Source organism: Bombina bombina, chromosome 3 (genome assembly GCF_027579735.1).
Source record: "Bombina bombina isolate aBomBom1 chromosome 3, aBomBom1.pri, whole genome shotgun sequence".
Taxonomy (NCBI): Eukaryota; Metazoa; Chordata; class Amphibia; order Anura; family Bombinatoridae; genus Bombina; species Bombina bombina.
In genome coordinates, this window is record NC_069501.1 from 549,479,446 (window position 1) to 549,507,383 (window position 27,938).

Below are 27,938 nucleotides of genomic sequence, written 5' to 3' on the forward strand. Positions count from 1 at the left end.
CGGAACATCCTTCTTGACCGACGACTAGACGACGAATGACGGTTCCTTTAAATGACGTCATCCAAGATGGCGTCCCTCGAATTCCGATTGGCTGATAGGATTCTATCAGCCAATCGGAATTAAGGTAGGAAAAATCTGATTGGCTGATTGGATCAGCCAATCGGATTGAACTTCAATCTGATTGGCTGATTGAATCAGCCAATCAGATTTTTCCTACCTTTTTTCCGATTGGCTGATAGAATCCTATCAGCCAATCGGAATTCAAGGGACGCCATCTTCGATGACGTCACTTAAAGGTACCGTCATTTAGTGGTCGGATCAAGAAAGAAGAGGATGCTCCGCGTCGGATGTCTTCAGGATGCTGCCGCTCCACTCCGGATGGATGAAGATAGAAGATGCCGCCTGGATGAAGACTTCTGATGGATGGAAGACCTCTTCTTTCCCCGCTTGGATGAAGACTTCTGCCTGTCTGACTCTGGATGTCCTCTTCTGCCCCATCGGATGAAGACTTCAGGGGGAAGTGTTAGGTTTATTTAAGGGGGGTTTGGGTTTACAGGCAAAAGAGCTGATTACTTTGGGGCATGCCCCGCAAAAAGCCCTTTTAAGGGCTGGTAAGGTAATAGAGCTGTTAACTTTTGTAATTTAGATTAGGGAATTTTTTTTACTTTGGGGGGCTTTGTTATTTTATTAGGGGGCTTAGAGTAGGTGTAATTAGCTTAAAATTCTTGTAATCTTTTTTATTTTTTTTAATTTAGTGTTTGTTTTTGTACTTTAGTTTAGTTTATTTAATTGTAGGTACTTGTAGTTAATTTATTTAATGATAGTGTAGTGTTAGGTTTAATTGTAACTTAGGTTAGGATTTATTTTACAGGTAATTTTGTAATTATTTAAATTAGGTAGCTATTAAATAGTTATTAACTATTTAATAGCTATTGTACCTAGTTAAAATAAATACAAAGTTGCCTGTAAAATAAATATAAATCCTAAAATAGCTACAATGTAACTAATAGTTATATTGTAGCTATATTAGGGTTTATTTTACAGGTAAGTATTTAGTTTTAAATAGGATTAATTTATTTAATTAATTTATTGATAGTGTAGTGTTAGGTGTAATTGTAACTTAGGTTAGGATTTATTTTACAGGTAAATTTGTATTTATTTTAACTAGGAAGTTATTAAATAGTTAATAACTATTTAATAACTATTGTACCTAGTTAAAATAAATACAAAGTTGCCTGTAAAATAAATATAAATCCTAAAATAGCTACAATGTAACTATTAGTTATATTGTAGCTATATTAGGGTTTATTTTACAGGTAAGTATTTAGTTTTAAATAGGATTAATTTATTTAATTATAGTAAATTTATTTCGTTTTATTTAAATTATATTTAAGTTAGGGGGGTGTTAGGGTTAGGGTTAGAATTAGGTTTAGGGGTTAATAACTTTATTATAGTAGCGGCGACGTTGGGGGCGGGAGATTAGGGGTTAATAATTGTAGGTAGGTGGAGGCGATGTTAGGGAGGGCAGATTAGGGGTTAATACAATTTATTATAGTGTTTGTGAGGTGGGAGTGCGGCGGTTTAGGGGTTAATACATTTATTATAGTGGCGGCGAGGTCCGGTCGGCAGATTAGGGGATAATACTTGTAGTTAGGTTGCGGCGACATTGGGGGGGGGGGGCAGATTAGGGGTTAATAAATATTATGTAGGTGTCGGCGATGTTGGGGGCAACAGATTAGGGGTTCATAGGGATAATGTAGGTGGCGGCGGTGTCCGGAGCGGCAGATTAGGGGTTAATAGTATAATGCAGGTGTCAGCGATGGCGGGGGCGGCAGATTAGGGGTTAATAAGTTTTAGATTAGGGGTGTTTAGACTCGGGGTTCATGTTAGGGTGTTAGGTGTAGACTTAGTGTTTCCCCATAGGAAACAATGGGGCTGCGTTAAGAGCTGAACGCTGCGTTTTTGCAGGTGTTAGGTTTTTTTTCAGCCGAAACTGCCCCATTGTTTCCTATGGGGGAATGCTGAATTTACCGAGGTAATTCGGATTTATTCGGTAGATTCGGCAGCTAATTCGGATTCATTCGGTAGATTCGGAAGTATTTTAATTCGGAAATTCGAATCGATCCGAATTTACAGAATTTTCCGAATTTCCGAATCAATCCGAAACGAATCGCACATGTCTACTCATAATTCTGATGAGGTAGATATGTTAGTAGCCTCTGAGGGTGAAATCTCAGATGCGGACAGCATAAGTCCTTTATTTGATGCTGAAGTTGTCCTTCAAATTTAAGCTTGAACACCTCCGTGTACTGTTAAAAAAGGTTTTAGCTACACTTGACGTCTCAGATATTCCTACTGCTGTTATCCCTAGGAAATCTGACAAACTAAACAAATACATTGATGTTCCTTCCTCGGTGGAGGTCTTTCCTGTACGAGACCATGCCACAGAGATTATAGCAAAGGAATGGGAGAGGCCTGGAATTCCTTTTTCTCCTCCAATTTTTAAAAAAATGTTTCCTATTGCTGACTCAATCAAGGATCCCTTGGCAAACAGTGCCCAAAGTAGAAGGGGCCATTTCTACTCTGGCTAAGAGAACCACTATTCCAATTGAAGACAGTTGTTCTTTTAAAGATCCAATGGACAAGACGCTGGAGGCTTAGTTGAAGAAAATGTATGTTCATCAAGGTTTTCAATGGCAACCTCTGATATAGTGCTCCAGACATGTGCACGCTACCTATCTAGATATTGCTTCAACAAAGAATAACATGAGAACAAAGCAAATTTGATAATATAAGTAAATTAGAAACTTTTTTAAATTGTATTTATCTGAATCATGAAAGAAAAATTTGGGGTTTCATGTTTCTTTAGCTGTATTGTCCCCCCAACCTTTCCCCTTGTTTATGGTGGTTTCATGGACTTCACTGCTTTGGTATAAGATAGCACATGTGATAATATTGCTGACTCTCACCACCTTATGAAAGAAATCAAAATTTATGCTTACCAGATAAATACTTTTTTCATGATGGTGAGAGTCCATAAGCCCCAACCTTTTTTGTATACAGTTGACCTAGGATCTTGTTTTGCACTTCATTTGTCCCACTTACCTGCTTTCTAGTTTCCTCCAACCTACTTTGCCATATGTTTGACTGAGGGAGAGTGGGAGGCATCAAAGCTCTGGTATGCATCCTCCTAGTGGACAGGAAGTGTAATTCCACATGGTATAATCTAGTATAGGGGTCAGCAACCTTGGGCCCCCAGATGTTTTGGAACAACATTTTACATGATGCTGAGACACTCTTTAGGCTGTCTGAGCATCATGGGAAATGTAGTTCCAAAACATCTGGGTTGCTGACCCCTAAATAGTAGACTCTCAGGTAAGCATTTTTTTTATCTTTGTTTGCTTTACTTTGTTGTTTAGATTATTTTCATAGTGAAAGGTTAATTTAAAGGACCACTCAATGCAGTAGAATTGCATAATTAACAAGTGCATAATAAAAAGACAATACAATAACACCTACTCTGAATTTAAAAATTCTAAAAAAAAAATATTTTCTCTCCCATTTTCTGGCCCCTGTATCATGTGACAGACATCAGCCAATCACAGACTAGTATACATATACCCTGTGAGCTTGTGCACATGCTTAGTAGGATCTTGTTTCCAAAAAGGTTGTATATAAAGACTGCAAAATTTCATAATGGACGTAAACTGAAGTGTCTTAAAACTGCATACTCTATCTGAATCATAAGTTTATTTGACTTGAGTGTCCCTTCAAGAAGGCAGCAGGTTTCATGACAAAATAACTGTATACTTATCAGAGCCCCTGACTAGTTGAACAGAATTCCTTTCTTGACCATAGATACTCATTACATGGTACCTACTGCAAAGCATGCTGCTTGCAATATCAGTCAGGGCTATGCCTCTTCAGTAGGGACAGGGTCTGTGGTCAGGAAAGATGGGTAAAAAAAAAAAAAAAAAAAAAAAATCTCCGACTATCAAAATATTTTTTTCCCCCAATCCTGCCAGAAACTTGAGGAACTTTTAATTTTAGCTTGAACACAATCTGTAGAACACAGTCAAAGATTGACCTGGACCTCAGTCTTGAATTAATCTGCAAACAAAGTTACAGCTACAATTTAAACATGTTGTGCTTGCAAACAAGACATTTACCGTTTATTTGCAATTATTTTTACACTTAAATGTTTTTGGAGTTCTATTATAGGTTAAAAAGTTTAGTCATTCATCCTGATATCAACATCAACATACACAAAAGTTGCAATTTCAGTAAGGTTGTATAAACTTTTTATATTGACCATTTTCTGTATGTGTTTTTGTTTATAATATGTCTTTAATTTATTTCTTAAAACAGCATTTTAGTAAACATAGACTTTTAGCATATAAATTACTTTTATCATTTCATTTAACTATTGTTAAACCTCTTTTTCTTTTACAAGATACGATGAGTCCATGGATTTCATCCTTGTGGGATATCGCCTCCTGGTCAGCAGGAGGAGGCAAAGAGCACCACAGCAGAGCTGTATATATAGCTCCTCCCTTCCCTCCCACTCCAGTCATTCTCTTTGCCTGTGTTAGTGATAGGACTAATTTCTCTGCAGCTAACTGCTTGGAGATTGAACACTTGATTTTATCTAAGCATGGGTTCTCTGATTCGGTCATTGATACCTTGATTCAAGCACGTAAGCCTGTCACTAGAAAGATTTACCATAAGATATGGCGTAAATATCTTTATTGGTGCGAATCTAAGGGCTACTCATGGAGTAGGGTTAGGATTCCAAGGATTTTATCTTTTCTCCAAGAAGGATTGGAGAAAGGGTTGTCAGCAAGTTCCTTAAAGGGACAGATTTCTGCTTTGTCTATTTTGCTACACAAGCGTCTGGCAGATGTTCCAGATGTTCAATCTTTTTGTCAGGCTCTGGCTAGAATCAGGCCTGTGTTTAGACCAATTGCTCCTCCTTGGAGTTAGAATTTAGTTCTTAATGTTCTTCAAGGGGTTCCGTTTGAACCTATGCATTCCATAGATATTAAGTTATTATCTTGGAAAGTTTTATTTTTGGTTGCTATTTCTTCTGCTCGCAGAATTTCTGAGCTTTCAGCATTACAATGTGATTCTCCTTATCTTATTTTTCATTCTGATAAGGTGGTGTTACGTACCAAACCTGGTTTCCTTCCTAAGGTTGTTTCTAATAAGAATATTAATCAGGAAATTGTTGTTCCTTCCTTGTGTCCTAATCCTTCTTCTATGAAGGAGCGTCTGTTACATAATTTGGACGTGGTCCGTGCCTTGAAGTTCTATTTACAGGCGACTAAGGATTTTCGCTAATCATCTAACTTTTTTTTTGTTTTTTTCAGGGAAACGCACGGGTCAGAAAGCTACGGCTACCTCTTTCTTTTTGGCTGAAGAGTATAATCCGTTTTGCATATGAGACTGCTGGACAGCAGCCTCCTGAACAAATTACGGCTCATTCCACTAGGGCTGTGGCTTCCTCATGGGCATTCAAAAATGATGCTTCTGTTGAACAGATTTGCAAAGCTGCAACCTGGTCGTCTCCTCATACTTTTTCCAAATTCTACAAATTCGATACTTTTGCCTCGTCTGAGGCTGTTTTTGGGAGGAAAGTTTTTCAAGCAGTGGTGCCTTCCGTTTAGGTTCCCTGTCTTGTCCCTCCCGTTTCATCCGTGTACTATAGCTTTGGTATTGTATCCCACAAGTAAGGATGAAATCCATGGACTCATCGTATCTTGTAAAAGAAAATGACATTTATTCTTACCTGATAAAATTGCTTCTTTTACAATACGATGAGTCCACGGCCCACCCTGTTTTTATAAGACAGGTCTTTAATTTGTTAAACTTCAGTCACCTCTGCACCTTGGCTTTTCCTTTCTCTTCCTAACTTCGGTCGAATGACTGGAGTGGGAGGGAAGGGAGGAGCTATATATACAGCTCTTTGCCGCCTCCTGCTTACCAGGAGGCGATATCCCACAAGTAAGGATGAAATCTGTGGACTCATCGTATCGTAAAAGACAAATTTATCAGGTAAGAATAAATTTCATTTTTCTGATCTCCTATAACTTTTTGTAGGGTTTTTTTTTTTTTAAATTGTTTTGAATCAGATGCAGGCTAGAAAAAGAGAACTAGTAAATTCAGTGTAAATATTGGTTAAGAGCTGTAGAATGTTATTCATTTGAGTTTGAAATATTTGTTTTTGATCTTCTTTTCCTAAATAAACTAAGAAAATTTATTTTAACAGTAGCATAACTATTTTCTGCCATCACTTTTTCCAAAAGCACAGTTATATTTAGTCACAATAAGGATGTTAGAAGTGTCAGTATTTCTTCTTCCAGACCGCAATTTCACTGTGTTTTCTTTCCTGAAGGTGTGCAAATTCAGTGTAACAGCTGCAAGACTATGTCGGTTCCCCAGTATCATTTAGCAATGTCTGATGGGAGTATTCGGAATTTTTGCAGCTATAATTGTGTTGTGGCTTTCCAGGTGAGACTTGTAAACCAGCACTCAATTGGAACCAACATTAAAGGGACCATAAAGGGACAGTCAACACTCGCGGTAACATTATGCGATATTGAAAAATAAAAAAACAAGATCTGCATGCAGCATAGCACTTTTGCCTTGCCTACTTGCTTCTTGTAGTAATCACCGTCGATAACTTCTCTAATACGAGGTAAATATGGCAGCCGAACTCTCCCCACCGTTACGTAGCTACCTTCTTCTTCAAATGATCAGCAAATCAGAATCCAATCCTCTATTAGAAATTGCACGCGCTTGCAATTTCTGACCGAGGATTGGATTCTTTTTATATATATCGCATAATGTTACCGCGAGTGTTGACTGTCCCTTTAAAGTACTTTATTGAATTTAATAGAGGGCATTTGTGTGTGTGTGTATGTATGTATGTATGTATGTGTATATATATATATATTATTTTTTTTTCAGAAAAACGACTGCACTAAATTATAAATGGTTAAAAATAAGGAGAAAACATGACGTTTCGATACCTTACTGGCATCTTTATCAAGTGTCCCCAAAGGTAAAAAAAACTAACACCACCGTAGTGATGTCCCAGTGGAAAGCGCTTTCCACTGGGACATCACTGCGGTGGTGTTCGTTTTTTTTACCTTTTGGGGACATTTGATAAAGATTGCCAGTAAGGGATCGAAACGTCATGTTTTCTCCTTATTTTTAACCATTTATAATTCAAAGTTTTTTTTCCATCTAAAGGGGAGGAGAGTCAATGACTTCATTCATTACTATTGGGAATTAATAACCTGGCCACCAGGAGGAGGCAAAGACACCCCAGCTAAATGCTTAAATACCTCTCCCACTTCCCTCATCACCCAGTCATTCTTTGCCTTTCGTCACTGGACGATGGCAGAGGAGTGCCGGAGTTTCGGAGTAGTCTCTTTTGGAGGGTAGTACTCTTCGCAGTGGGACTGGAGTTTTAAGTAGTCCTGTCAGCCTCTCAGTGAGAGCCTGGGCGAAAGTTAGAGTCCAGAGATGCAGAAGGAGTCTTTCTGCTAAACCATCCCGACTCAGATTAACAGCTCCATAAGCAATCAGAGTTGATGAGTTTCGCTGCCTGCTTTCTTTACTCGAGTCCATGTCAGGAGCGAGGCTACTAACCTGTCACACTTGAAGGGCTGTGTTCCTGTTCCAAGGCGTAGATTCTGGTAAGATCATTTCATTTTTTATTAATGATAACATAGAAGACAGGGTCACAGTGCGCCTTTTATCTTTACAGAATCAAGGGTTAATATTCCTGGAAGGGGGATTATTGAACAGGGGGGCGGTATATACATGATATTGTTTATTGTGTCATTGCTGCGTTATGTGCGAGATGAGGCTATGGCAATGTGTGGAACTTTCAGGATACTTGCGGAAACTTTGCGTGGCCATTTTTTGTCACATTTTTCCCTAGTGCAGGGGCGGTCCTGCCAGGCAATCCATGTGACAGGGTGTGGCTATCCTTTCCGTTGATCTGTGGCGCAGGAGACGTAGTGGTTTCTGTAGTCCGGGTCCTAGGAGGTGGTGAGTGCCCCGGCCATTGATGGTATAAAGGTGCCTTTTTAATAAATGTTAGTCTAACCAAGCGATGGAGGACTCTGACGCGTTGGAAGGCTCTCCTTCCTTACTAAAGTTTCGTTCCTGTGTTTATTGTGAGGAGGTTCTGGTAGATCAGCCTGATCAACTATGTTTCACATGCCTTGATAAAGTTACAACTTCTAAATGTAAATAGAGGTCTAGTACTACTGAGCCGTCCACCTCTGAGGGTTCTTCGTCCCGTGAGGTGCGTTCCCTACATTCATCTCTGACTGCACATGCAGCTCCCCGGGGTCCAACCGTTACGCCTTCAGAGAAGAGATTTGTTGTCCGTCAGACTTTGCGGACCAACTTGAATCGCCGGTTTCGAAAGTGAACCATGCCTTACCATGTTCTGCTAAGCACAAGCGTAGGGTTTATCATAGAGGCCCGGCCCAGGGTTTGTCCTCGCCGATGGGAGATCCAGAGGCTCTATACGATGACTTGGCCCACTCCGACTCTTCAGAGGAGGCCCCTTCTGGGTCGGAGTCCGTGTCATCTAAACCTCCGGCGGCGGAGGAGCCTGGTTATAGGTTTAGGATGGAGAATTTGCGCTTTCTGCTACGTCAGGTGTTTGCTACTCTGGAGGTTCCGGAACGTAAGATACCAGAGGAACCTGCGATTCCTAAACTTGACAAGGTATACAAGGACAGGGTAGTAACTCGGTCTTTCCCGGTTCCCATTAAGATGGCTAATATTAGAATGAATGGGAGCGATTAGGTTCTTCCTTTTCCCCTTCTAACTTTAAAAAACTGTTCCCCGTTCCGGACTCTCAGCTTGAGCTGTGTGGGACTATCCCTAAGGGGGATGGGGCTATCTCTACACTCGCAAAGCGGACGACTATTCCCCTTGAGGATAGTTCGTTGTTTAAGGAGCCCTTGGATAAAAGAGCTGGAAAACATGTTGAGAAAGATGTTTCAGCACACAGGGTTTGTTTTTCAGCCAGCAGCAGCCGCTGGAATGCGACATATTGGTGTGAAACCCTCTGTGAAATGGTCGAGGGGGAGACATCCATCGACGAGATACAGGAGAAGATTAAGGCGCTGAAGATCGCCAATTTTTTCATCTGTGGTGCCAATATGCAAATTATTCGTCTGAATACTAAGGTGTCAGGTTCTTCAGCTTTAGCGCGCAGGGCTCTGTGGCTAAAATCTTGGTCTGCGGACATGACCTCTGAGGCGAGGCTGTTGTCCCTGCCTTTTCAAGGGAAGATCCTGTTCGGTCCAGGATTGGGTTCGATTATATCCACGGTTACGGGAGGCAAGGGAGCTTTCCTACCGCAGGATAAGAAGGCTAAGCCTAAAGGATCTACTTTTCCTCCCTTTCGTGCGAACAAGGCCCAGCACCAGCAACTCGCCACAAAAGCGGACCAGTCCAAGGGATCTTGGAAGCCGGCTCAATCTTGGAACAAGTCTAAGCAGAGCAAGAAGCCCGCAGAGACGAAATCGGCATGAAGGGGCGGCCCCCGACTGATCTCCAGATCACGTAGTGGGCAGATTATCTCTATTCTCAGACGCATGGTTGCAGGACGTTCAGGACCCTTGGGTTCTAGAAGTGGTCTCCCAGGGTTACAGGATAGGGTTCAGATCCCATCCGCCCGAGGGCAGATTCCTCCTGTCAAACCTGTCTTCAAGACCAGATTAGAGAGAGGCCTTTCTAGAGTGTGTGAGCGATATCACCTCTCTGAGTTATTGTACCAGTACCCCTAGCAGAGACGGGTCTAGGGTACTATTACAACCTTTTTGTGGTTCCAAAGGAGGGCACATTCCGCCCGATTTTTTACCTAAAGTGTTTGAACAAGTTTCTGAGTGTTCCATTGTTAAAAATGGAAACAATCAGATCTATTCTCGCCCCTAGTTCAAAGGGGGACAGTTCATGACAACTATAGACTTGAAGGACGCTTACCTTTATGTGTCAATTCACAGGGACCACTTCAGGTTCCTAAGATTTGCATTTCTAGACCAAACACTTCCAGTTTGTAGCCCTTCCTTTTGGTCTGGCGACGGCCCAGAGAGTCTTCACAAAGGTTCTGGGGGTGCTGCTTGCAGTGGCCAGATCCAGGGGCATCGCGGTGGCACCTTACCTGGACGACATCCTGGTTCAGGCGCTGTTGCTCAGCCTCGCAGAGGATCATTCAATGGCTCCTCTTCTGCTCCAATCTCACGGTTGAAAGATCAACTCAGGAAAGAGTTCCCTGGTTCCCAGCAACAGGGTGGAGTTCCTGGGCATGATAATAGACTCTATGTCCGTGAAGATATTTCTCACAGATCAGCGGCGCATGAAGCTTGCGTCCACCTGTCTTGCCCTTCAGTCCTCCTCAAGCCCATTAGTGGCTCAATGTATGGAGGTGATAGGTCTCATGGTGTTGAACATAGATGTCATCCCATTCGCCAGGTTCCTCCTCAGACCTCTTAAACTGTGCATGTTCAGACAGTGAAACGGCGATCATTCAGATCTATCACAGCTGATATCCCTGGATGCTCGGACTCGGAATTCCCTCTCTTGGTGGATTCGTCCAGAGCAGCTGTCCATGGGGACATCCTTCTTGAGACCATCCTGGGAGATTGTGACCACAGATGCCAGTCTGTCAGGATGGGGAGCAGTTTGGGGTGCCAGGATGGTACAAGGAAAGTGGTACAGGGAGGACTTTCTCCTTTCGATCAACATCCTAGAACTACAAGCAATCTATAATGCTCTGAAGACTTGGCCTTCTCTGGGGTCGGTCAGTTTCATCAGATTCCAGACCGACATTATTACCTTGGTGGCTTACATCAACCATCAGGGGGGTACAAGGAGCTCCCTTGCAATGAGGGAGGTGACTCGGATTCTGAAGTGGGCGGAGTCCCAAGACTGCTCGCTCTCATCTGTTCACATTCCGGGTGTAGACAACTGGAAAGCGGACTTTCTCAGCAGACAGTCCTTCCATCCGGGGGAATAGTTTCTTCGCCCCGAAGTGTTTGCGGAGATTTGTCACAGATGGGTAACACCGGAGATAGATCTCATGGCGTCCAGAATCAATTGCAAACTACCTCGATACGGTCCGAGGTCCAGGCATCCCCAGGCAGAGCTTATAGATGCCTTAGTGGTTCCTTGGGGATTCAGCCTAGCTTACATTTTTCCTCCATTACCACAATGGCCGCGGCCATTCTAATTGCTCCTTTGTGGCCGCGGAGAACTTGGTTTGCGGATCTGGTGGGGATGTCATCCTCTCCGTCGTGGAGGTTACCCTGTCGCAGGGATCTGCTGTCACAGGGCCCCTTTCAACATCAATATCTGGATTCTCTGAGGCTGACTGCATGGAGATTGAAGCCTAGTCTTAGCCAGGAGAGGCTTTTCAGAAGGTGTGATTGATACTCTAATTCAGGCAAGGAAGCCAGTCACTCGTTGCATCTACCATAAGGTGTGGAGGACTTACTTGAACAGATTAACTACACTGTCTGTAGTCGAAACTGCAGACAGGTAATTGGACACAGCTGCGCTATCACGCAGATAGCTAAATGTGTGTAGTAACTGAAATGGAGTTGAATTAATAAAATGTAATACAAGGGTTAAATTTAATGACATAAAAGGTTAATAAAACTTCATATATGAAGAAACATGAATTTTAGCAATGCATCACAAATAAAAACATTAAAACAAAGAGGATAACATAACAAAACAAAATATAAAATCACAATAAGCATAAAATGTACCAAATGGCAGCCGATGGGTGAATAACACACCAAAGAAGTCTCTCAAATTAGCTAGAATGTCTTTGAGGCAAAGAGTCTTTCAAGCTTGTAAGCAAAGTGTAAATGCTTTAAGGACTTACTTGTCCTGGTGTGAGAAGCATGGATATCCTTGGCATAAGGTGAAGGCATCCAGGATTCTGTCCTTTCTCCAAGATGGTTTGGAGAAGGGTCTTGCCGCTAGTTCCTTAAAGGGACAGATTTTGTCATTATCAGTTTTGTTGCACAGGAGACTCGCTAAGCTCCCTGACATTCAATCTTTTGTTCAGGCTCTGTCTAGAATCAGGCCTGTCTTTAGGCAGTCGGCTCCACCTTGGAGCTTAAACTTAGTCCTTAAGGTTTTGCAGAGGGTTCCGTTTGAACCTATGCATTCCTTAGACATTAAGATTCTGTCCTGTAAGGTTCTCTTCCTTTTGGCTATTGCACCGGCACGCAGAGTATCTGAACTAGCTGCCTTGCCATCCTTATTTCCTTATCTGGTGTTTCATGTGGATAAGGTTGTTTCTCCCCAAGGTGGTGTCTAACTGTAACATCAATCAGTCCTCCTTTGTGTTCCAACCCTTCCTCTTCAAAGGAGAGGTTACTTCATAACCTGGATGTGGTTCGTGCCTAGAAGTTTTATCTTCAGGCTACAAAGGATTTCAGACAGTCTACATCTCTTTTTGTGGTGTATTCTGGGAAGCACAAGGGGCATAGGGCCTCTGCTGCTCTTTAGTCTTTTTGGTTGAGAAACCTGATTCGCTTGGCTTCTGAGACAGCGGGACATAAGCCTTCTCAGAGGATCACGGCTCATTCAACTAGAGCTGTGGCTTTGTCTTGGGCCTTCAAAAATGAGGCCTCTATGGAGCAGATTTGTACCTGATCCCCCTTACACACTTTTACAAAGTTTTACAAATTTGACGTTTTTGCTTCTGCGGAAGCTGTTTTGGGGGGAGAGGTTTTGCAGGCTGTGGTGCCCTTAGATTAGGGTCCGCCTTTTACCCTCCCGGTTTCATTAAGTGTCCTCTAGAGCTTCCCAATAGTAATGAATGAAGCTGTGGACTCTCCTCCCCTTTATATGGAGAACAAATTATGCTTACCTGATAATTTCATTTCCATCGAGTGGAGGAGAGTCCACGGCCTGCCCGTATCTCCGTTGGGCGGCCCTAAATTTATTCATCTTCTGGCACCCTATTTACCCTGATATTTCTCCTACTGTTCCTGGTTCCCTCGGCAGAATGACTGGGGGATAGGGGAAGTGGGAGAGGTATTCATGCCTTTGGCTGGGGTGTCTTTGCCTCCTCCTGGTGGCCAGGTTCTTAATTCCCAATAGTAATGAATGAAGCCGTGGACTCTCCTCCCCTCAATGGAAATGAAATTATCAGAGAGTGCAGTCGTTTTACTGAATACTGCATTGTTATTGATTTTTTGCACCCTGGAAGCTGCTGTGTTGAGATGGAACTGCGTGTGTGTGTGTGTATATATGTGTATATATATATATATATATATATATATATATATATGTATATGTGTGTGTGTATATATATATATATATATATATATATATATATATATATATATATATATATATATATACATACAGTTGTGCTCATAAGTTTACATACCCTGGCAGAATTTATGATTTCTTGGCCATTTTTCAGAGAATATGAATGATAACACAAAAACTTCTTTCACTCATTTCACTGAAGCCATTTATTATCAATCAACTGTGTTTACTCTTTTTAAATCATAATGACAACAGAAACTACTCAAATAGCCCTGATCAAAAGTTTACATACCCTGGTAATTTTGGCCTGATAACATGCATACAAGTTGACACAAAGGGGTTTGAATGGCTATTAAAGGTAACCATCCTCACCTGTAATCTGTTTTCTTGTAATTAGTGTGTGTGTGTATAAAATGTCAATGAGTTTCTGGACTCCTGACAGACCCTTGCATCATTCATCAAGTGCTGCACTGACGATTCTGGATTCTGAGTCATGGGGAAAGAAAAAGAATTGTCAAAGGATCTGCGGGAAAAGGTAGTTGAACTGTATAAAACAGGAAAGGGATATAAAAAGATATCCAAGGAATTTAGAATGCAAATCAGCCGTGTTCAAACTCTAATAAAGAAGTGGAAAATGAGGGGTTCTGTTGAAACCAAACCACGGTCAGGTAGACCAACTAAAATTTCAGGCACAACTGCCAGGAAAATTGTTCGGGATGCAAAGACAAACCCACAAATAACTTCAGGTGAAATACAGGACATGTGGAGTGGCTGTTTCAAGATGCACAATAAGGAGTCACTTGAAGAAAGATAGGCTGCATGGTCGAGTCGCCCGAAGAAAGCCATTACTACGCAAATGCCACAAAGTATCCCGCTTACAATACGCCAAACAGTACAGAGACAAGCCTCAAACCTTCTGGCACATTCATTTGGAGTGATGAGACCAAAATTTAGCTTTTTGGCCACAACCATAAACGCTACATTTGGAGAGGAGTCAACAAGGCCTATGATGAAAGGTACACCATTCCTACTGTGAAACACAGAGTTGGATCGCTGATGTTTTTGGGATGTGTGAGCTACAAAGGCACAGGAAATTTGGTCAGAATTGATGGCAAGATGATTGCAGTATGTTATCAAACAGAACGCCTCATTTTCCGCTTCTTGTTTAGAGTTTGAACACTGCTGATTTGCATTCTCAATTCCTTGGATATCTTTTTATATCCCTTTCCTGTTTTATACAGTTCAACTACCTTTTCCCGCAGATCCTTTGACAATTCTTTTTCTTTCCCCATGACTTAGAATCCAGAAACGTCAGTGCAGCACTGGATGAAAGATTCAAGGGTATGTCAGAAGTCCAGAAACTCATTGACCTTTTATAAACATACACTAATTACAAGCAAACAGATGTTTACCGTTAATAGCCATTCAAACCCCTTTGTGTCAACTTGTGTGCATGTTATCAGGCCAAAATCACCAGGGCATGTAAACTTTTGATTAGGGTCATTTGGGTAGTTTATGTTGTCATTATGATTTAAAAAGAGTAAACACAGTTGATTGATAATAAATGGCTTCAGCCAAACACTAACCATGAGTGAAAAAACGTTTTTGTGTCATATTCTCTGAAAAATGGCCAAGACAACATAAATTCTGCCAGGGTATGTAAACTTATGAGCACAACTGTATGTATGTGTGTGTATATATATATGTGTATATATATATATATATATATATATATATATATATATATATATATATATATATATATATATATATATATATATATATATGTATATATATATATGTATATGTATATGTATGTATATGTATATATGTATATGTATGTATATGTGTATATATATATATATATGTATGTATGTGTGTATATATATATATATATATATATATATATGTATATATATAGCAGTCCTTAAGAGTGCACTCACTTAAACTTTAGTACATCAACCGGGGGGCTAAATACAGATGTCCTAGTGGAGATAGACAAAGCACTCACCAGTGTTTTTGAGAATAAGACTTCACCTTTATTAGGAGAAATTAAAACCCATATCTTCCAAACTTTTCGATGTCCAAACTGACACCTTTATCAATGGTCAAAGTGCAGATAAAAGCAGCTAATTTTTCCTATTAAAGGTGGTCTTATTCTCAAAAACACCGGTGAGTGCTGTCTATCTCCACTAGGATATATATATCCTTTCTTTCCTTCTTTCACAATGGGTGTTCCTGTGCTGAACAACACTTTTTGTTCTTATGTGTTTGGGTAGTTTCACTATCCACTAGCAGGCCTATATGGGGTCTTCTAGGCAGTGAGCTTCTCTCTAATGTTTATCTGTGCAATTTGTTAGTTTAAAAATAAAAATGTACAGATTTAAAGTGATGGTAAATTCTCCAGCATAAAGTCACATATAATGAAAGCTCCTGTGCTAACTAGCTACGCTGTTTGCTCATCAGAAACAGTAAACAGTGATTTCTGTTGCGCAAACGGCGTAGCGAGTTGCGCAGTTCTTCTTGCAGTCCGAGTTACAAGCACGGGAGCGTGCTGTCATAACTTTACATGGGGCGCATGGTGAGGCTCTGATTGGCTAAAACAACTGCCAGTCAAGGAAGCCATAGAGAAATTCTGTGACAGGCTGCATTACAGCAGTTAACGGAGCCGGAGAAAAACCTTAATTATTAAAGGTAGATTGGACTTTTTAATGCGAAAAGCAGATCGATTTGCTAGTTATCACAGGAGCTTTCATTATATGTGACTTTATGCTGGAGAATTTTACCATCACTTAATGTACTAACCTTTTTCGTGCAAAAAGCTTGATATTAATGTATGTAGTTTAATGTCCCTTTAATACTTTTAATTAACAATAATATTTGATACGTTTTAATAAAATATGTACAGCTTCTTGTGGCATAAACCTCAAGATCTAGTTTTGTTTCTGACTTCTTGGTTAATATAATATCCGTTGAATTTTAGATTAAATGTATCTCTATGAAAAATTTAATCTAAACTATGAAAAATTTAGAGGAAACTAATTCTAGTGTATTAATAGTGTATTTATTGCCATTTTCTGCATAGCTATATTTATTTTTATTGTTCACTAATGAACAGTTGTTTATTTCTATGAAGTTTTTTGAAAGCTGCTGTTAAATCGTGACAATGACATCATTTTACCTTGTTTCTCTCTGTCACTCTTTTTCTTAGAACCTATTTAATAAGCCCTCTGGAATGAATGCTGCTGTCGTGCCACTGTCACAGGGCCAAGTAATCATGAGTGTTCCTTCAGGGACACAGACACAAGCTGGGAACAACACCCCAGTTGTGGTGACTGCCACTACAACATCCACCTCCTCTTCACCAGTTAGCAGCTCGGCAGCAGTGGGGCTACAGAGACTGGCAGCACAATCACAACAAGCAGCATCCTTATCACGTATTGCTATAAAATTACGGTGCCAGCACTGCAGCCGGCCTTTTGCTACCAAACCAGAACTCCTGGACTACAAGGTGGGAAAGTAATACCTGACATCTTAACAAATTAATTTCCAGCAATCACAAATCTGTCTTCCTGTTAAGTCAATAAATATGAAATGTACATTGCACTCAACATAGAATTTACCTATATTTGTAAACGTTGTTATATTTATAAGAGAACATGGTTTAATTACTAAATTAATGTGGTTAATTAAAATGCTTGTTTTTATAGGACCTACAACAGTATGTGCATTTGTATTTCTCATTTTTTTTCTGTGAAATAATACTGATTTGCTATTACTTCAGGCATATACAGTATTTCTCTTGTTAAGTGTATCCAGTCCACGGATCATCCATTACTTATGGAATATATTCTCCTTCCCAACAGGAAGTTGCAAGAGTCCACCCACAGCAAAGCTGCTATATAGCTCCTCCCCTAACTGCCATATTCAGTCATTCTCTTGCAAGCCTCAACATAGATAGGAGGTCGTGCGAGTCTGTGGTGATTTATACTTAGTTTATTCTTCAATCAAAAGTTTGTTATTTTTAAATGGCACCGGAGTGTGCTGTTTATCTCAGGCAGTATTTGGAAGAAGAATCTGCCTGCGTTTTTCTATGATCTTAGCAGACGTAACTGAGATCCATTTGCTGTTCTCACACATTCTGAGGAGTGAGGTACTTCAGAGGGGGAATGGCGTGCAGGTTTTCCTGCAGATAAGGTATGTGCAGTAAAATATTTTTCTAGGAATGGAATTGACTAAGAAAATACTGCTGATACCGAAGTAATGTAAGTAAAGCCTTAAATGCAGCGATAGCGACTGGTATCAGACTTATTAATAGAGATACATACTCTTATAAAAATGTGTTTTAAAACGTTTGCTGGCATGTTTAATCGTTTTTTAACGTACATTGGTGATAACACTGTAATGTTGGTATAGCCTTAAATGCAGTAAAAGCGACTGGTATCAGGCTTATTAATAGAGATACATACTCTTGTAAAAATGTGTTTTAAAACGTTTGCTGGCATGTTTAATCGTTTTTTAACATATGTTTGGTGATAAAACTTATTGGGGCCTAAGTTTTTTCCACATGGCTGGCTTAAATTTTGCATAGAAACAGTTAACTGAAGCTTCCCACTGTTGTAATATGAGTGGGAGGGGCCTAATTTAGCGCTTTTTTGCGCAGTTAAAATTACAAAATGAATTATCCAGATTCCCTCAGCAGTCCCATGAATACTACAGGACATTTCTAAAGGGCTAAAAAGACTTCCAAAATCGTTTATAGGGAAGGTAATCCACAGCTCTGCTGTGGCAGTTTTGTTGTGTCTGTTTTTAAAAAACGTCTGTCGTTTTTTTTTTTTTTTTTATCTGTTTTTTGCATTAAGGGGTTAATCATCCATTTGCAAGTGGGTGCAATGCTCTGTTACCTTATTACATGTACTGTAAAAATTTCGTTTGTTTTACTGCCTTTTTTCACTTTTTCAAATTTTGACAAAATTTGTTTCTCTTAAAGGCACAGTAACGTTTTATATATTTGCTTGTTAACTTGATTTGAAGTGTTTTCCAAGCTTATTAGTCTCATTATTAGTCTGTTCTAACATGTCTGACATAGAGGAAGCTCTGTGTTCATTATGTTTTAAAGCCATGGTGGAACCCCATCTTAGAATGTGTACCAGATGTACTGATTTCATGTTAAACAATAAAGATCATTTTTTGTCTTTAAAAACATTATCACCAGAGGATTCTGTCGTGGGGGTAGTTATGCCGACTAACTCTCCCCATGTGTCAGACCTTTTGACTCCCGCTTTAGGGACTCACGCTCAAATGGCGCCAAGTACATCAAGGGCATCCATAGCGTTTATTTTATTAGGGGATTCTGTCGAGGGGAAAGTTATGCCGATTAACTCTCCCCACGTGTCAGACCCTTCGACTCCCGCTTCAGGGACTCACCTCAAATGGCGCCAAGTACATCAAGGGCGTCCATAGCGTTTATTTTACAAGACATGGCAAAGGTGGTGAATAATACTCTGGCAGCAGTATTAGTCAGACTACCTGAAATTAAAGGAAAGCAGATAGCTCTGGGGGTAGATACAGAGCATACAGACGCTTTAAGAACCATGTATGATACTACCTCACAATATGCTTAGTCTGTGGGTGATTTTTTTGACTCAGGGAAGATGATTTAACCTGATTCTGATATTTCTACATTTAAAATTTATGCTTGAGAACCTCCACTTGTTGCTCAGGGAGGCTTTGGCTGCTCTGAATGAATGTGTACAATCGCAGGGCCAGAGAAATTGTGTAGACTGGATAAATAATATGCAGTGCCGGTGTGTACTGATGTTTTTCCAATACCTAAAGAGGTTTACTAAAAATTTTTTTTAATAAGGAATGGGATAGACCAGGTGTGCCGTTCTCTTCCCCTCCTATTTTTTAGAAGAATGTTTTCTAATAGTTACCACCACACGGGACTTCTGGCAGACAGTTCCTAAGGTGGAGAGAAGAGTTTCTACTCTAGCTAAGCGTACCACTACCTCTGGCGAGGACAGTTGTGCTTTTTAGATCCAATGGATAAAAAATGTTTATTCAACAGGGTTTTATCCTGCAGCCCCTTGCATACATTGCTTCTGTCACTGCTGCTGCGGCGTTCTGGGTTGAGTCTCTTGATGAGGCTTTACAGTTAGCGACTCCATTGGATGAATATATTTGACAAGCTTATGCTAGCCAATTCCTTTGTTTTCTGATGCCTTTGTTCATTTGACTAGACTAACGGCTAAGAATTCTGTTTTTTACTATACTGGCGCGCAGAGCGCTATGGCTTATATCATGGTCAGCTGTCGTGACTTTAATAAATAAGCTACTTAACTTCCCTTCAAGGGGCAGACCCTATTCGGGCCTGGTTTGAAGGAGATTATTGCTTATATCACTGGAGGAAAAGGTCATGCCCTTCCTCAGGATAGGAATCAAGGGCCAAAAAAAGGTCTATTTTTCGTGCCTTTTAAAACTTCAGGGCAGGTGTGGCTTCCACTTCCTCTAAGGCAAAACAAGAGGGAATTTTTGCTCAGTCCAAGGCGATCTGGAGACAATTGGACCTGGAACAAAGATAAGCAGGCCAAGGAGCCTGCTGCTGCCTCTAAGGCAGCATGAAGGAACGGACCCCTATCCGGTAACGGATCCTATAGGGGGCAGACTTTCATTCTTCGCCCGGGCGTGGGCAAGAGATGCCCAGGATCCCTAGGCATTGGAATTTATATCCCAGAGATGTCTTCTGGATTTCAAAGATTCTCCCCCCCCCCCAAAAAAAAAGGGGAGATTTCGCCTTTCACAATTATCTGCAAACCAGATAAAGAAGGAGGCATTCTTACATTGTGTACGAGATCCATCCAGTTCCAAGAGAGGAACAGGGACAGAGTTTTTACTAAAATCTGTTTGTGGTTCCCAAGGTGAGGGAACCTTCAGACCTATTTTGGATCTAAAGATCTTAAACAAATTCCTCAGAATTCCGTCATTTAAGATGGAAACTATTCGTACCATCTTAACTATGATCCAGGAGAGTCAATAGAGGACTACAATGGATTTGAAGGATGCTTATCCTCACATTGTGATGCATAAAGATCACCTTCGTTTTTCAGGTTTGCCTTTCTAGACAGGCATTACCAGTTTGTAGCTCTTTCCTTTGGGATATCTACAGCCCCAAGAATCTTTATGGAGGTTCTGGGGTCGCTTTGGCGGTCCTTAGGCCGCGGGGCATAGAAGTGTGGCCCCTTAGTTAGACGACATCCTGATACAGGCGTCAAACATCCAAATTGCCAAGTCTCATACGGACGTAGTACTGGCATTTCTGAGATCACATGGGTGGAAAGTGAACAAGGAAAGAGTTCTCTATCCCCAATCTCAAGGGTTTCCCTCCTAGGGACTCTGATAGATTCTGTAGAAATGAAAATTTACCTGACGGAGTCCAGGTTGTCAAAGTTTCTAAATTTCTGCCGTGTTTTTCATCCCATCCGCGCCTTCGGTGGCTCAGTACATGAATGAAATTGGCTTAATAGGTAGCGGCAAGGGACATAGTACCGTTTGCACGTCTACATTTCAGACCGCTGCAACTATGCATGCTCAGTCAGAGGAACGGGGATTACACAGATTTGTCCCCCTGTTGAACCTGGACCAAGAGACCAGAGATTCTCTTCTCTGGTGACTATGTCGGGTCCATCTGTCCAAGGATAAGACCTTCCGCAGGTCAGATGGGACAATTGTTACAATGGATGCCAGCCTTTTAGGTTGGGATGCAGTCTGGAACTCCCTAAAGGCTCAGGGATAGTGGACTTAGGAGGAGACCCTCCTTCTAATAAATATTCTGGGAGTGATATTCCATGCTCTTCAGACTTGGCCTCAGTTAGCAACTCTGAGGTACATCATACTCAGTCGGACAATATACACGACTGTGGCTTACATCAGCCATCAAGGGGGAACAGAAGTTCCCTAGTGATGTTAGAAGTCTTACAATAATTCACTGGACAGAGACTCACTCTTGTCTATCAGCTATCCATATCCCAGGTGTTGAGAACTGGGAGGTGGATTTTCTAAGTCGTCAGACCTTTCTTCCGGGGGAGTGGGATTTCCTCCGGAGGTCAAGACCAAGCAGGAGAGGGCTTTGGTGTTTTTGACAGCGCCTGCGTAGCCACGCAGGACCTGGTATGCAGATCTGGTGGACATGTCATCCTTTCCATCACGGTCTCTGCTTCTGAGACAGGTCCCTCTACCTCAGGGTCCTTTCAACCATCTAAATAGAATCAATCTGAGATGGACTGCCTGGAGACTGAACGCTTGATGTTATCAAAGCATGGCTTCTCCGAGTCAGTCATTGATACCTTAATACAGACAGGAAAGCCTGTCTCTAGGAAAATTGAACATAGATATGGTGTAAATATCTGATTGTTATGAATCCAAGGGTTACTCATGGAGTAAAGCCTGGATTCCCAGGATATTATCTTTTGTCCAAGATGTTTTTGAGAAAAGGGTTGTCAGCTAATTCCTTAAAAGGGACAGATTTTTACTCTGTCTATTTTTTTGCACCAGCGTCTGGCAGGTATTCTAGACGTTCAGGCATTTGGTCAGGCTTTGGTTAGATCCAAGCCTGTGTTTAAAACTGTTGCTCCACCATGGAGCTTAAACCTGGTTCTTAAGGCTCTTCAAGAAGTTCCGTTTGAACCTTTTTTTGTTCCATAGATATCAATCTTTATCTTGGAAAGTTCTTTTTGGGTAGCTATTTCCTCGACTCGTAGAGTCTCCAAATTATCTGTGTTACAATGTGATTCTCCTTATCTGGTCCTTCGTACGGATAAGGTAGTCCTGCGTACCAACCTGGGTTTTTTCCTAAGGTGGTATCTAACAAGAACATCACTCAAGAGATAGTTGTTCCATGCTTGTATCCTAATCCTTCCTCAAAGAAGGAACGTCTATTACACAATATTGGACGTGGTTTGTGCTTTAAAGTTTTACTTACAAGTTACTACAGTTTTCATCAAACGTTCACCTTGTTTGTTGTCTATTCTTGACAGAGGAGAGGTCAAAAGACTTCAGCAGCCTCTCTGTCTTTTTGGTTAAAAAGCATAATTCATTTAGCTTATGAGACTGCTGGACAGCAGCCTCCTGAAGGGATTGCAGCTCATTCTACTAGAGCTGTGGTTTTCACTTGGGCCTTTTTTAAATGTGGCTTCTGTTGAACAGATTTACAAGACGGAGTCTTGGTCTGCGCTTCATACTTTTTCAAATTTAACAAATTTGATACCTTGCTTCTACGGAGACTATTTTTGGGAGAAAGGTTTTTTTTACAGGCAGTGGTAACTTCCGTTTAAGTACCTGCCTTGTCCCTCCCATCATCCGTGTACTTTAGCTTTGGTATTGGTATTCCATAAGTAATGGATGATCCGTGGACTGGATACACTTAACAAGAGAAAACATAATTTATGTTTACCTGATAAATTTATTTCTCTTGTAGTGTATCCAGTCCACGGCCCGCCCTGTCACTTTAAGGCAGGTAATTTTTTCATTTGAACTACAGTCACCACTGCACCCTATGGTTTTTCCTTTCTCTGCATGTTTTCGGTCGAATGACTGAATATGGCAGTTAGGGGTGGAGCTATATAGCAGCTTTGCTGTGGGTGGACTCTTGCAACTTCCTGTTGGGAAGGAGAATATATTCCATAAGTAATGGATGATCCGTGGACTGGATACACTACAACAGAAATAAATTTATCAGGTAAGCATAAATTATGTTTTTCTGGAAACTCTGCTAAAGGTCTTTAGTTCAGATTTAATTTCTATTTTCTTTCTAATAGCGTGAGACTCCACAAAATCCATTCATAACCTATGGGAAATACTTCACCTGGCCACTAGGAGGAGGCAGACACACCCCAAACAAAACATTAAATATCCCTCCCACTTACCGGACCCTCTCAGTAGTTCTTATTTTAGAGTCCGGAGATGCAGGGAGAGTCTTTCTGCGAAACCATCCCGACTCAGATTAAAAGCTCCATAAGCAATCAGCGTTGACGAGTTTCGCTGCCTACTTTCTGCACTCAAGTCCATGTCATAAGCGATGCTACCACCCTGTCACACTTGAAAGGCCGTGTTCCTGTTGGATGTCTCTGACAGATTATCCGCTGATGAAGACGACTCTGACTCTTCGGAGGACGCTCTTTCTGGGTCGGAATCGGCGACATCTAGACCTCCGGCTGTGGAGGAGCCAGACTTTTTTTCTTTTTTTTTTCTTTTTAGTGCAGGGGCGGTCCTGCATGGCACTCCATGTAACCGGGTGTGGCCTCTTTTTAACTTCTTCTTTGTTGACCAGCGGTTGCAGGAGATGAAGCGTTTTCTCTATGGTCCGGGTCATAGGAGGTGGGGGCACCCCCCCGGCCATTGGGGTGTAAAGGTGCCATTTCATTTCTATCTAGTCCGTAATAAAGGTGCAAGCTATGGAGGACTCTGATATGCTAGAGGGTGCTAATACCTGTGTTTATTGTGAGGAATTTCCGGTTGATCCGCCTGCTCAACTATGTTCCACATGCTTTCATAAAATTGCAATATCTAAAAAGAATAAGATATTTAGTACAACTGAGCAGTCCACCTCTGAGGGTTCTCTGTCCCACGAGGTGCATTCCCTACATTCATCTCAGATTCCACATGCAACTCCCCAGGGCACTACTAATCCTCCCATGGGTTGGGCCCTTTGGCCGCCAGATTTCGCTGATCAGTTATAAACGGCGGTCTCTGCGGCCTTCATTGCCAGGCCCTGCTAAGCGCAAGCGAAAGGTGAAACATAGCTATCCGTCCCAGGGATCATCTACTCCGTTGGATGTCTCTGACAGATTATCCGCTGATGAAGACGACTGACTCTTCGGAGGACGCTCTTTCTGGGTCGGAATCAGCGACATCTAGACCTCCGGCTGTGGAGGAGCCAGACTTTAAGTTTAAGATGGAGCATTTGCGCTTTTTGTTGAAAGAGGTGCTTGCTATGTTAGAGGTTCCGGAACCGAAACTGCCGAGGAACCTTCGATCCCTAAGTTAGATAGGGTTTACGAGGACAGGGTGGTACCTCAGACCTTTCCGGTCCCCGTTAAGATGGCTAATATTAAGAATGAATGGGATAAACTTGGCTCGTCCTTTTCTCCCTCTACTTATTTTAAAAAACTGTTCCATACTCTCAGCTTGAGCTGTCGGGGGGGGGGGGGGCATCCCTAAGGTGGATGGTGCTATCTCCACGCTCGCTAAGCACACAACTATCCCGCTCGAAGATAGCTCTTCATTCCAGGAGCCAATGGCTAAAAAGTTGGAATCCATGTTGAGAAAGATGTTTCAGCTCACGGAGTTAGTTTTTCAACCGCGGTGACTGGAGCTGCTACCTACTGGTGTGACTTTGTCAGCTATGGTCAAGGTGAAGACTCCCCTCGAAGAGATACAGGAACGAATTAAGGCCTTAAGGGTAGCTAATTCATTCCTCTGTGATGCAAATATGCAGATTATTCACCTGAATGCCAAGACATCAGGTTTTTCTGTTCTAGCCCGTAGGGCTCTGTGGTTAAAGTCGTGGTCGGCTGACATGACTTGCAAGTCTAGATTACTATCCCTCCCATTTCAGGGGAAAGTTCTTTTCTTTTTTATGACACGATGAGTCATCATAATACTAATGGGATATAAACTTCCTGGTCAGCAGGAGGAGGCAAAGAGCACCACAGGAGAGCTGTTAAATAGCTCCTCCCACCCCAGTCATTCTCTTTGCCTACGTTAGTGATAGGAAGCGGTAAAGTGAGGTGTTAAAGATTCTTCAATCAAGAGTTTATTATTTTTAAAGTAGTGCCAGAGAGTGCTGCTTTGTTCTAGGGTGTAGCTGTAGTCCATATCAGTCTCTACAAAAGAGCTTTTGGTGGCTTTAAAGCAATGGGAACTTGTGGGACATAATTCTCACTGCGCCTCCCATACGATGATGCTGCCCTAACTCTGATGGCTTAAGTAAGATTACTCAAGCTCTATCCGTTTTTTACAGGGCTATGTGAGGGAGAGGACCTCGTAAACCTGCTGAGCTGCCCTGCTGTCGGGTAGATTTTTAAAGGTAAGTGCTAACTTTTTATTCTGGGTCTGGGAGATCTCAGAGGAAGTGGAGCACTTTATTGGGCCTGTGACAGCACATTTTAGCACACTGGGGGAACTAAGTGTGTATTGTGGGGTCCTCAATCACTTAGGACAAAGTAATAAGACTCAGGATATAATTGTTTGAGTCTCTCACTTGGGCTATAACGCTACCTTATTTGCGATAGCAGGGGTCCTGTGACAGCACATTTTTAGCACACTGGGGGAACTAAGTGCGTATTGTGGGGCCCTCAATCACTTGGGACACAGTTATATGACTCAGGATATAATTGTTTGAGTCTCTCACTTGGGCTAACGCTACCTTTCTTGCGGTAGCAGTGGTCCTGTGACAGCACATTTTTTAGCTGGGGGAACTAAGTGTGGCTGTATACATAATAGTGTGGTTCCGTTAGCCTCTCTATACATATTAATGGCGACCGGGAGATTTTTTTTGGGCTGCACCTTCCCCTAACTTAAGGCACAGGCATATTGAAAGTGCCGGGAAATGGAGTATTATCACGCCCACAAGGGGCGTAGCTACGTTGTGGCTGTGTTAGATTGCGTTTTTCCACCTCAATTACTAATATCGGAAGGCTGAGCATCTAACACAGTCATTAGTGTTTTTTCCCTCTCAATGCGGGTCCAGCCAGCGCTGTGAGAAGTACAGCGTTTCAGACTTGCTTATGTTTTTTATCGTATAGTTTATACAAAGAAATAAACAGTTTAATATGTCTTTGTAATCAAACTGAGATAAATGAGTCTTATTGCATTTAAATGGACACCTCAGCTAAATATCTGAGGTGTAAGTAGGTGCTTCATTATTGGATTGCTACCTCTTTCCTGCGTGCAAAAAGAAAACGTTAGTTTAAAATTTAAAGGGACAGTAACGTTTTTTATCTGTTAATTTTTATTATCAGAATTTCAGCTGTTTACTGTTTCATCCTTTGTGATTTTGGATGGAACAAGAACACACAAAAGATGAGTTACTTTTTAAAAATTAAAGAGACAGTAATGTTTTTTATGTGTCAATTTTAAACAGCCTTTGCTCTTTAGGAGTCTGTTGACAATGGTCAATCTATGCCACAAATTTCTCCTATAGTGTCCCACTAAACTTTATGGCCCATATGCAGTGCCCTGTGCTTCCTTTTCAACTCCACCCAGAGTTATTCTGAATTTCATGCATTATATGTTCTTCCCACAAGGTAGAAAGCATTACTAGAGGAATTATTCTCAATCATTTAGAATAGAAAATTGATTGATTCAGTAGTTACTATTCTGAATGGTTCTTCCCTGTTACCTGAAAGAAGAAGATACTTCGGGATAACCTGAGAGAGAATTCTTAGTCTCAGATGGAATAATATCTTTTATTTTATCCTGAGGCACTTTCATTTGTTACTTTAGGACCCAGGGCGACTCCAACAATACCGGGGTATGCTATCCTAGTGCGTCCAGTAAGTTATAGGGAATGGAAAAGACCGCATTCCCTATATTTACAAAGATGTTTCAAATAGCTAACTCAGCTAAGGAGGCTGGGCTAACATTCCCTAAGGTGGAAGGAGTAGTTTCCAGCTTAGCTAAGAGAACTACTATTCCCTTTGTGCATAGTTGAATTTTCAGAGATTCTACGGACTAAAATTAAATAGGGCTTTCAATGACTACCAGCTGTAGTACCGTCACTAGTGCGACGGCATATTGGTTTGATGCGTTGTCTAATGCTATTAAGTCGGAAACTCCCCTGCATAAAATCCAGGATAGGATAAAGGCTTTCAAATTGACCCTTCATGTTATCAAATTGGGAGCAAAGGTTTCTCTGTTCCATCTCACAGGGCTTTATGGTTAGAGCCTTGTTCTGCGGATGCATGCTCTACGTCTAAGCTTTTTGCGATTCCTTACAAGGGGAAGACCTTGTGAGAATGCGGCTTGACGAACATAATTCTTTTGATATTTTAAAGAATTTAAAAAAAATATATAAATAGATTCTAATAGCCTGCTGTTGAATCAAAGACAGCATGAAGGACATGCCCCGATCCGGGATCGGATCTTGTAGGGGCAGACTTTCAGTCTTCGCTCAGGCTTGGGTTAGAGATGTTCAGAATCTCTGGAGAGAATTGAATAGATGAGTTGAATAGCTGATTAACACCAGTACTGAATTCTCAACCAGAATTGAATTATTTTGGGACAGAACCAAAACGTGCTTTAAGTTAGCGTTAGGATAAGAGCACCGAGGACAAACAAAAACTTGTGTAGGGTAAAATTGTGCCATCTTAGACGGAGAGATATAATTATTATTGATAAGTTTAAAGTGGGACTCTTTCCAATTTGTAGCTATTACAAATTTATTTACTGTAAGAAAACTCTGACTGATCAGATCTGGATTTATAGCAGGGAAAGAGCCCACCCAACTCTTACATATTTTCTCTATAAGTAATATACCTTGTTTGACTAGCATTAAGTCGTATATGAGTGATACTGAGGTATTACCAGTTCTAAATTTATTGATGCATATATTG

The 27,938-nt window shown here is 41.2% G+C and overlaps 1 protein-coding gene across 4 annotated transcripts in view; it reads left to right on the plus strand.

Annotated features, from left to right (window-relative positions):
* The window catches only part of ZMYM4 (zinc finger MYM-type containing 4), a 710,031-nt gene that overhangs the window by 364,971 nt on the left and 317,122 nt on the right, over window positions 1-27,938 (plus strand). For all 4 annotated transcript variants that reach the window (XM_053707062.1, XM_053707061.1, XM_053707064.1 and 1 more), the window contains 2 exons: window positions 6,395-6,510; window positions 16,538-16,837. In XM_053707062.1, coding sequence (XP_053563037.1) covers window positions 6,395-6,510; window positions 16,538-16,837 — 416 coding nt within the window. The remainder of the gene's footprint in view (window positions 1-6,394; window positions 6,511-16,537; window positions 16,838-27,938) is intronic.